Here is a 12,045-nt window from a genome sequence, read left to right as displayed (position 1 = left end):
TCACTGGAGTGAGGACCGTTTCTGAGTTTGCTCAGAGCTATTTCACGCAAGATACGGCACACAACTGACTCACGTTCGAACGTGAATGAGGCCCACAGTGTTCCGGAATGTTTCTGATCTTGTGCCCTTATTTGTAACCCATTTATAATCTCCCTTCAGCAAGTCCCTGTGTTTTATGCATCATACAGGATATATTAACAATTTAAGGTACTAGAGTTGTCTATGCTAATGAAGAGGTTTAAATAAAAATTCTTGGCAAAATATATGAATACTACTACTACTACTAATAATAATAATTAATAGTAAAATTACATTGTACTTATCGATATCTATTAAAAGGAATGCACAAATAAATAAGGATGGACAATATATGCTTTTAACCCAGTTTTCTCAATTTCAAGGCATCTTAGGTCATTTTCCTGAGCATGATAGATATCCTTAACAGAATTCCCAGGGCAGTTGCATTAAATGACCTATCTACCATGCAAGTTATCTTAACACACAGACTAAGACTCTTAAAAATAGATCTAATGAAATTACGTGTTGCTAGAAAATTGACTTAAGCCAGTTAAGTAGTCTAACATGAAAAGCAAAGTTTTACATTAAGACTGACTATGCTTTTATATCAATCTAGCTCGTTTTAAAATAGATTTCTTATTTTCTGTGAAGCATTGATGAATTATACTCTAGGTGGAGTACAGTGCCAGGGATATGGCATTTCTGAAAAGTCGTTTTTCATTTGACTCAGAACATTGATATATTGCACAAGAGATGATAAGAGTACCCAATAATTCGATGTGTTGTTTCTTGGGAAGCTTTTCATTTCTGCAAAAAAAAAAAAAAATACTTTTTCTGGATCAATGGCAGAGAGTCAAGTCATAGAACACAAAATCTAAAGTTCTTTGTGCTTTAAATTAATATAATTATATTTTAAATATTTGTTCTGATGCATAAATCGAAGAACTGAATTGTAGAGTTAGAGGGCCTGATTCATTAAGGCATGCAAAACTAACGTAAATTGCATTTAAAAAAAAAAAAAACGGCGAGTAATTTGGGCATACGCATATCCGTAATCAGCTACAAGCGGATCTGAAGAAACGTCTCTTGTTGAATAGGGGTGCGCATGTACGTCACTTGTCGTTTTGAGACAGGCGCAAGACACCGCAGGATACGAGCAATACATACATGTAATATAAAGTATTATTGTCACCTGTTAACAATAAAATCATTAGAGTAAAGACATTGGGAGAAAACACTTTTTAATATTTTTTTTTTGACACACCGTCAAATATATTTATTAGGGTGTTCTCAATGTATACTGTATATAAATTTAATTTTTTATAGTTGTTCCTAACTGCAAACATATGTTGTGGCATGTATACACGGCTAATATCACTAGTAATCGGCACTTACACCATACTTGCCAACTCTTGGCATTAGCTTTCCAGGAGGTCTGAGGGGCAGGTGGGCATGTGGGGGCGGGGCCATGTCACTTAGCCACGCCCTCTCATTATAAATTACTGAGCTGCCGGGATCCGGGAAGTTGTCCTGCTCTTCTGGGAGTCCGAGGGGATTCCCAGAAATTCGTGAGTCTCCCGGACATTCCGGGAGAGTAGGCAACTATGACTTACACCTCCCCTGTACCTGGTGCAATTGTCGTTTGAAAAACACGTACCTTAGGGATGTCCAAAACTGGAATCGGATGCTGCTGCATGCACTCGAGATTGGCACGCCCTTTCTGTACATTACCTATGTTAGTCCTCCCCTTACCCACTCCGTACCTCCTGTTAAATCGTATGTGTCATTTACGTGTAAACATGAATTACGTTCTTTGTAGCAAGCTCTCATTTCATGCAGAATGGATGCTCTAAAAAAATGTTAGAAACTGAAGAATGTTATTCTATTGTAACTTTGATTAACCCAAATTCAGGACATAAAGTCATGAATCGCAACAAAAGTTCATAAATTGCAGGTGGCGGGCCGAATTAAAGTGTTTTTGCAGAAAGGAGTTAGCTTAAGCCCTTATGCAAAACAATAAACACCCATAAAAATGCACAGTATACTACCGTTTATCCGGAGGTCGAACACTGCAATACTGGTCCCCAAAGGAACATTTGAAGGGAAGGCTCAGCCCTCCAGTCCATCCTCCCATCTACTGAGAATGTTTTATCTGCACTGTGCAAGTGCTCAAATGATAGTGGCAGCAGCTAAAGTGGAGTTCCTGAGGCTTTGGGCCCTAGCTCCTCTTCGAACCCTGTTGCAGCTGCATACCCTTCAACGCTGTTGTTCCGCCACTGCCTCCATCTCATTTTAATAATTTCTCTGCAAATCAAAATCTCATTTTTACACAGGTCGCAGCCCATAGTGCAGTTTTAATTATATGGCTCTACTGACTATGGACAGATTTCAGGTCATGCTAGTATATGGCTAAGGGTTCTGCGGATAATTTGGAAAGGAGAGGAGACATTAGGCACTCCTGTGTCAGAGGGGGGTCCTGCTGCCCTGCATAATTACATTCTAGAACTCAAAAGGTTTTAAGAATGTCATGAATGTTTTTCACACCATACTTTTTAGCATCACTTGCCACTGTAGTGTTATTGTGGAGGAGTTATATCTTGGCCATTGTGTGGGGGCAAAAACTAGAATATTCTTAACTGCTACCCTCCCTTTTTATAAATCCGTTCCCCTATACCCTGATAAACATCCAAACACACAGAGTCTCAATCAGGAGACCTAGGTTGTGGGGAATCCATGTAGGTATCATATTACTCAGCGAAGTTTTACCTGCACCCTGTTTGGTGTCACTGTATGATATTTTCTGTTCCTGATCAGTTTTGTGGGCACATGTATTTCAGTCTGAGTCCTCTGCTTTCTCTCAATCTATGCCATCATTCTAAATGGTGATCTTGCTCCTTCTCTTACCTTGGGCTTCTTGGGTTCATGGTCTCCACATCTTCCATTGAGTCCTCATATGGTGAGATCTTGTCACGGTATTTCAGGACCATGTTTACTCCGCATGTAACTCAGCCTCCAAGTCATCTAAAAATGTTTGACGGCCCTCTGCTTTGAATACTAATAATTGTTGGCCAAAGCAAATTTGACTTTCAACTTAAACAACACATTAATTAGCAATAAGATATTGTGTTTGTCAAGGAGTATTAGGTTTAGTAGATACATGTATGAGACCCCCAGCAGGCTAGCTGGCTGTACCTATCTAACCAAACAGATTTTGATGTACCCATGCCCCCTTTTTGGTTTGCCATGCACCTTTTTGACCACAGAAGATCGAGATAGTAGGCAGATATGAGTGACTTTTACTATCCATGGACTTAATTTACAAAACGTACTAGCGGTAAATATACGAAGCATTGGTTTCTGCAAGTCGTCAGAAATTGGCAACATTGCAAGCATTGGTTTTTAAAGGTAACTTGGTGACCTTTCCCCTGCAAAGCCGACAATTTCTGGTGACTTTCAGAAACCGATGCTTCATTATCACCATCATCATCATTTATTTATGTAGTGCCACTGATTCTGTAGCGCTGTACAGAGAACTCATTCCCTGCCCCATTGGGGCTTACAGTCTAAATTATCTAACACACACACACACAGACAGATAGACTATGGTCAATTTTGATAGCAGCCAAATAACCTACCAGTATGTTTTTTGGAATGTGGGAGGAAACCCACGCAAACACAGGGAGAACATACAAACTCCACACAGATAAGGCCATGGTCGGGTGTTGAACTCATAACCCCAGCGCTGTGAGGCAGAAGTGCTAACCACTAAGCCACCGTGCTGCCCATACATTTGCCCCCAGATGTGCACAACAAATCCCTTTTATTCTGCAGTCTTGCGCCTATATGGTCTGTCCAGTGCTCTTCGATGTACACATCTGCTTCCAGGCCTTTGGAACTGTGCCTAGAGTACGTTTGCAGGAGGATTAAAAAAATCTGAACAGTTACACTATGCAAAAGTGTACACATCATCATAATAGTACGGAGACATTGGGTCTGCATTTATTATATGTAACATTTTTGTGTGGTTGAAGCTTTTTTGTAGTTGTTCTAAGTGCACCTAACTGTAGTTTCCCGCAGAAGTGGAACTGGAAGGTGCAAAATGAGACTAATTAAAATGATAGGAAATAATTAGGATGAGACCAGAAGACTTTCAACTTAGAGCTGATGCAAAATGTAAGAGTTTTACTGAGTGAAAATGACTCTGTACCCTTCACACTTTAAGGATGCACATGCACCAAAAAGGTACACTTTCTGTCCCTGTACATCATTTCATGTGATAATATAAAATTATGCCTAGTATTTATACTGCCTTGTGCAAGGCACAATTCAGTAAGTGGATGTAACTAAGTCACTATCTAATAATATAGAAAACAAAAGAGAAATACTCCTAATTAATGATCATATTAGCTGTGCTTATTGATGTATGTACATTATTTTACACTTGTTTTAGACGTCCTGCTTTTACTTATCCAAATGTTTAATTCGTACCGCACACTATTCTCGTCCTCAGAGCTGCCAGATTTTACTTACATTTGTATTGCATTAAGTCCCATTATAAGAGATTAGGTTGCAAATCCCTTCATGACGGATAAAACACCAAGTAGGAGCCTGGAAAGTAAAGCTCTCTTTATGCATGGTGCATCAAAGTGGTCCCAGCGCTCTGAAGGCACCGGGATTGCTTCAACACTCGCTGGCAGCTTTTAAAATACGGGCCTGTCAGACTCATAATAGATTCTTACATTATTTGATTCTGAGTCATTTAAGAAACATTTCATTTTTAAAGAATGTTAGAATTATCTATAAAGCTGATTCAGAGCATCATTTTCTCCTTCTAACTGTTTCAGGATATCTGCTAAAAAATCCACACTATGTAATGATACTACCAACATTATGCTGTTTTGCACTCTATATCAGGGTACAAGAAATATTTCCACAACCATTATTATTGCAATCCGCAAATAAGGCATTTACAACGGGGTGGTTTCACCTTAAAGCAGCAGTCCCACAGTGTTTTTATTTGTCTTTTAATAGCAAGTTAAGTACCTTTTAAGCATGCATCTGATTGTTATTTTTCTATCTCCTACTCAAAAGTTAGATACAGTCAGTCTGCTATGCAGACACATGTTTACAGCACAGCATGTTATGTGATGGCAGAGGGGGGAGGAAGAAGGATGTCACAGTGCAGACAGAGCTCAGAGGGGTGTTCCAAAGCCTCTCTGCTCAGTACATCATGCGCCATGTGACTGTGGTTGCCATAGTAGTCCAGAAACATAAATTATTAATAGCAGCCAGTAAAAAAAAAAAAAAAGCGGAAATGGTAAATGCCAACGTTCTTATTATAGTCAGCCACAGTGATTTATGTTAAACAATTATTATTTTCATGGGGTCGTTGCTTTAAGATGATTTTTACTTTCTGGCTACCAGAATGCAACTTTTGCTAAATGCTTTTTCTTTGTAGCTATTATCAGTGATTTAAGGTTTGTATCAATATGATCAGGTATAGTAATTTGTTTGCTTTTATTTGGGGTATGACAAAGTTATGTTCTTTGCATAGGATAACCTGGGCTGCCATCAGAAATTTTGGGGACTGGAACAAATGACACAGATTTATTTATGTAAATAAAAATAATAAAAATCGATTTGAACTGGTGATCATCTACCATATTAGTCTCAAAATGTTGTACTATCATTAGACTGCATTGGACAAGGGTCTGAGCACCATGCTATATTACTAAATTCCATCTTCATTTCCTTCCCATCCGTTGTTTAGCCAGATCACAAGAATACTAACAGTATATCCAATCAGATCATAGAAATCTTTAGAGCAGTACAGAATGTTTCAGGGCATGGGTATGATGATCTTGTGGGAGGCAGAACTAAAGACTTCTTAGATGGACAATAATATCGTTTAATGCACCTGGTTCCAGAAATATCAATTGTAGTGTCCTATTATATATTTTATTTTTATTTTTACTCTAGATTGTAATAAATATAAAACATGCATTTTTATTATACTACTTTTGTCCTTTTTTTTATAAGAGAGAAATAACGGTATTTGTGCTGAAAGCATTTTTTTTTTGGAGGGGGGGGGGATAGGAACTAACCTATGCTGCATCATGAGAATAATATCTACACTTCCAAATATTTTTGGGTACAAGTGCTGTTTAAAATGCACTGATCGGCTATTATGTTGTGCTTTCGTGGGATTCAGCGACCTGTCCAATTGTGTTAATTAGGACAGAGCTCAATGTAACAGGGACAGTGAGTATTAGATAGCGGTAGGAGCAGAGTCCCCCCCCCCCCCCCTATCGATGTAGCATAGCTGGGGAGTAAAACGCGCCGCTGTAGAAAACTAAGTTCCTACATCTGATTTGTTGTACTTTGGACTGTGATTTGCATATTAAAAAGTTATCATTTCCATTATCATACAACTGTCTATATCTAAAAAAAAATATAAAACACTACCGTTCACTTTGAGAGAGGGATCTTCACAGAAGTTCCTGTTAAGCAAATACTGAGATTGTAGATCTGATATAAATCTCTAAATATCAGCAATGCATCTCTTTCAAAGGCGTGAGTAGATGCTCTATTATTTAGCAGTTTTAATAGATTTTTTTGTTACTGTTTGTGTTTAGTTCCACATTAAAATTTAATAATCTAAGCGATTTTGTTTCACAATTGCCCTCTGGATATACAATTGTATCCAATACACAAAGAAAATATCTATGTGCCATAGATATAGAAATTTGACCAATACAGAGACAAAAGTTCATCTTTTTTTGTGCCCAAAGGCAGGAAAAACAAATAACTTTCTCAGGGTTTTTAGAAAGGCTTTGTGGCCAATCAGATAAAGCAATGTATTTAATAGATTTTGCACCCAAAAAAAATACACAATCAAAATAAATATAGCTAAAAACCCACTTGATACTCAATTTATATACGAACCACTGTTGGGGTTCTCTCTTGCCGATTAGCACCAGATACTCGCACATTACTGTCACTCAGGACACATTAAAATGGCAGTGTTGATGGATGATATACACTTTGACCTGAGGGCAATCTGTGTAAGAACCTTCTACACAGTCACTGTAACATTAATGGGTTCTTAGCCTATATTAGTTATGTTCAGTAGGCATTCTGCAACAAAATAGTACACATTTTTATTGATCGGAGCTCAAGGCAAAGCTGTCGTGCACATAGATCACACCTGCTTATGTGAGAAACGCGTAAAGCACTTTTATACAGGATTGCTTGGGGAACAGAAGGCATTTAAAGTGTTTGGCAATAGGGGAACAATATTACAAATGTAAACCTGAAATATAAATAAATAAATTATTCTCTGTAGCTCTGAAGGAAGACGTTGATTGATTCACCCTATAAAACTGTATCTGGAGAGATAGATTGATGAGGACTGCTCTGGAAAACTGGGTCAATGGTGACCATGGCATGCAGTGGGGGGCACATCTAAGCCTCATTGTCTGGATAGCAATTCTTCTTGGAAACTTAGCGTCCATATGTTTTACCGTAGAGAGAAATAAGTTATATAGTCTTACCATAATAGTTGGATGGGGGTGCAAGTTGTGTCGAATTAATGTTGGGTGTCCCTAAACGATAAGATTAACTCTGTGGACAATTGTTTTATGGAGGTAGTGCGCAAAATAGAAGTGAAGGGCTTATATTGCCAACATAACCCCATGCCATTGGTAAGACACACTCTGTAGTAGAGTGTGTGTGTAACTAGTACCTTATTGAGCAAAAAAAGGAGTAACTTTGCATTTTGGCAAAACCATGTTGCATTGGAGGAGGGGGGGGGCAAACTTAAAATGTGATGGCAGATTTACAGTTGGGGTAAGGCATCTTCTATATCAACTTTAAATTTCAGTGTACAAATAAAGCTATCAAGTATTTGTGTGCTACATGATAAAACAGTCAGTACTTATCTTATGTGCAAAATAATAAACTAATTTGCACCCCTTGCATTGTAACATGGTTTTGTCCAGGAGAAAACTTACTCCTTTTTTGCCTTACTTTTCTTAACGAATCAGGCCCATGGTGTTCTTGAAAAGGCATAGACATAAGACTACATATGCCTGTTCCCACAAAGATCAAGGGGCAAAGGTATCACACCTTCTTAAAAGAAAATGTGGAGGGGTGCCCATAGCAACCAATCAGATTCTAGCTATCATTTACCTAGTATATTCTATTGCTATGGGCAACATCTACTCTTTTACTTTTTAGAAGGTTTGATACATTTACTCCCCAAGTGTCTATTTAATAATAATATTATATAGTATTGTAGTATGAGAATAATATTATTTAGATATGTCCCTATAAAGAGTGTATCAATCAAATGGTTAGATATAGGATAGGAGTTATAGGTGTGAAATGTTCCATTTGGTTTTGTTATGCATATTTACCTTTCATCAGAGTCTAATCCCTATTGTGTGCGGGAAAAAGTTTTTTCAACTTATCCAACATTTTTTGAGGTTTCACGTGATCCTCTAATTACCTCTGGAAAGTCCTAAAAAGAGATCTTATGGACTTATTAGATTGATTTGGATATTTGATATTTGATACTCACAAAGAGCCCTATCTAGTGGATGGACAATTGATTTATTTTTGCTATTAATATAAATTTTGCATTTTATTATCAGTATTGCTTTTGCATGTATATCTATATATTGTTTTTATTGTGTTATGTATTAAAATTTATATGTGGGTTTAACCAATCTTTTTTACTTTTTTATTTGTAACTATTTTCCCCAGCGCCATTATTTCCAGTATTTTATGCATATTTATACCTCACCCCAATTCATAAAAGGTCTGTAGAGATGGGCTTGTCCTTTAAGTAATGGCAACAAACCATTCGTGAGAGGTTTTTTTGGTGATCATGTATAGGTATGGCAATGCAAGACAGTGCTAATTTAATAAGTTTAATATTACATTAGAATCTCCTTTACATGTTTCTTTCCTTTTCTTTCTGCAGGTGATATGTGCAAATGTAACAGGTGGTGGGAAACTTGGAAGTTTAAAATCAGGAGGCTCCATATCCACACTTAAGCATATATGGACAGAAAGTAACAAAGACTTGTCAATCAGTCGCCTCCTATCACAGACTTTTCATGGCAAAGAAAACCAAACTTCCTTGGATATGAGATATGATACTCCAGAACCTTACACGGAACAAGAACTTTGGGAATGGCTGAGGAACTCAACAGATCTGCAAGGGCCTCGTCCCAGAGCCAAAAGACGACCCATGGTTAAGACGGGAAAGTTTAAGAAAATGTTTGGCTGGGGGGATTTCCATTCCAACATCAAAACCGTGAAGCTAAATTTGTTGATAACAGGGAAAATCGTGGATCATGGCAATGGAACTTTCAGCGTTTACTTTAGGCACAACTCTACCGGTCAAGGAAATGTGTCCGTCAGCTTGGTTCCACCAACCAAAATTGTGGAATTTGACTTGGCACAGCAATCCGTGATTGACGCTAAAGATTCTAAGTCCTTCAATTGTCGTATTGAGTATGAGAAGGTCGACAAGGCTACCAAGAACACTCTTTGCAACTATGACCCTTCAAAAACATGCTACCAGGAGCAGACCCAAAGTCATGTATCTTGGTTATGCTCCAAGCCCTTCAAAGTGATCTGTATTTATATATCATTTTATAGTACAGATTATAAACTAGTACAAAAGGTGTGTCCTGATTATAACTACCACAGTGACACGCCCTACTTCCCTTCTGGTTGATGATAACATGTATGCAAGACTTACCTCTAAGGCATAAAAGATGACTGGGCTGGATCCTTATCCAAAAAAAAAAGTTCCATCAATTGCCAGGAATGTGTCTACACTACAAATGATTTAACTCTACATAAAACTTTTATATGGAAAAAAAAAAAATGTATCAGATGCAAATTACTTGCCCCCAAATCACTCTATATTCCATTTACTAGGTGTAAGTCACTGTGGATATAAAACAAACACACATTGTACGTGGTCGTTTATCAATATCTTTGTTAGGACAGCTTCCATCGTCTAATACATAATGTTTCATGACAATTTCACATGGAACCAAAAGGATTAGCCATACTTAAATCTTTATTCATGCTTTTTAGTATGGAAATGTTTCCCTGTTATAACTACACTCCAGTAGGCATTGTCTATACAAATTTCTGGAGCTACCATAAGAGTAAATATAATATCATAAGAAAGAATACCTACAAACAACTGGTTAGTTGTGTGATATTCGGGTAATTCTTCAAGATCATCATCAACGACCCTACAGATACAACACTACATAAAGGCACATTGATGACGGCGATTGGTGTCAAGTACAGCCCGTCACAAATAAAGATGGAGATCCATTTAAAATGTACATGTTTGAATATGTCACACTGGTACAGTTAACGTTTTTCTGACCATTCTAGAGTTTCGGGAGACAGGATGATTTTAAGTACACCGAAAACAAAATCCCGATTAATGTCATGTAAGTTCTAAATGGCTGAAATCTTTATTGCAGTATATTGTATACTTCAATATCCTAGTCTACATTTGTATGAATGGTTTGTATTGTATATAGTTTAACCAGTGTTCCTTGAGCAGCTTATTAATATAACTAGTAAATGTGTCTGCTTGTTATTGGTTAAATACAATCAAAGGACACGAGGATTCCATGTTTATCGACTTAGCTGTAAACTTCATTAATACGAAAAAAGGACGTAATTATGTACAAAGCATTTATTCTGCTAAGTATTGTTGAAAGCTAAACATATACAGCATTGAAATCTGTATGCATTTAGATATTTTATTTCTGGACAAAAAAAGGTGAATTGTATATAAAATAAAATACATAAAGTTGAATTTAAATATCGACAAGTGGTTGTTTTAATGATATAATGCAACATTTTGAGCAAATTATTGGGAGAAAGCAAATTTGCTTTACAGAACAAAAAGGCATTGTTAATGTGTATTAATCAAATCTAGGCATAAATAATATATGTATTGTGAGAAGTTATATATAACCAAAGAAGGAATGCACTCTAAATCCGGGACCATTACCCATGGTGCCTTCCAGTCGTCGTAAAAGCGATGAGGGTGCAACCACAGAGATTTTGCAAATGACAAGTATTCTATTGCACAATCATCAATGTTTCTATCACTATATCCACTACAGTCAGGACAGCAATAGCTGCATTACATATGGGGGTATATTTACTAAACTGCGGGTTTGAAAAAGTGGAGATGTTGCCTATAGCAGCAAATCAGATTCTAGTTATCAATTATTCTACAAAATTATTATTATTATTATTATTATTATTATTATTATTATTACCATTTATTTATATAGCGCCACTAATTCCGCGGCGCTGTACAGAGAACTCACTCACATCAGTCCCTGCTCCATTGGGGCTTACAGTCTAAATTCCCTAACACACACACACACACACAGACAGACAGAGAGAGAGAGAGACTAGGGTCAATTTTGATTGCAGCCAATTAACCTACCAGTATGTTTTTGGAGTGTGGGAGGAAACCGGAGCACCCGGAGGAAACCCATGGAAACACGGGGAGAACATACAAACTCCACACAGATAAGGCCCATGGTCGGGAATTGAACTCATGACCCCAGTGCTGTGAGGCAGAAATGCTAACCACTAGGCCACTGTGCTGTCCAAACTGATAACAAGAATCTAATTGGTTACTATAGGTAACATCTCCACTTTTTCAAACCTGCAGGTTAGTAAAGGTGATCCAAGGTCTCTTGTACAATAAGTCTATAGAACATCAGTAGATTGTAGCCAGTAAACTTCAGCGGGTGAGGATTTAAGAAACCAAATGACAGACAAATAGTAGTTTCCATAATACACACTAGATTGTTTATCAACAAAATGCTTAAAGGAATAATCAAAGATAGTATTATGAAAAGGTCAGGTGGAACCAATCACTGCGCCACAATCCACCATATAAAAAATTCCATTATCCCTATAATAGACCACGATGTTCAGATGCAGCTACTCCCATGAAGT

The 12,045-nt window shown here is 37.4% G+C and overlaps 1 protein-coding gene across 1 annotated transcript in view; it reads left to right on the top strand.

Annotated features, from left to right (window-relative positions):
* The window catches only part of NXPH1 (neurexophilin 1), a 289,226-nt gene extending 278,341 nt beyond the window's left edge, over positions 1-10,885 (top strand). The window contains exon 2 of the mRNA XM_075211747.1: positions 9,005-10,885. Coding sequence (XP_075067848.1) covers positions 9,005-9,766 — 762 coding nt within the window. The 3' untranslated portion in view covers positions 9,767-10,885. The remainder of the gene's footprint in view (positions 1-9,004) is intronic.
* Positions 10,886-12,045: the final 1,160 nt, after the last annotated feature.

This window comes from Mixophyes fleayi, chromosome 5, assembly GCF_038048845.1.
Source record: "Mixophyes fleayi isolate aMixFle1 chromosome 5, aMixFle1.hap1, whole genome shotgun sequence".
NCBI classification, from domain to species: domain Eukaryota; kingdom Metazoa; phylum Chordata; class Amphibia; order Anura; family Limnodynastidae; genus Mixophyes; species Mixophyes fleayi.
Note: the sequence above shows the minus strand (reverse complement) of the source record. Positions and strands in the feature narration are given on the sequence as shown.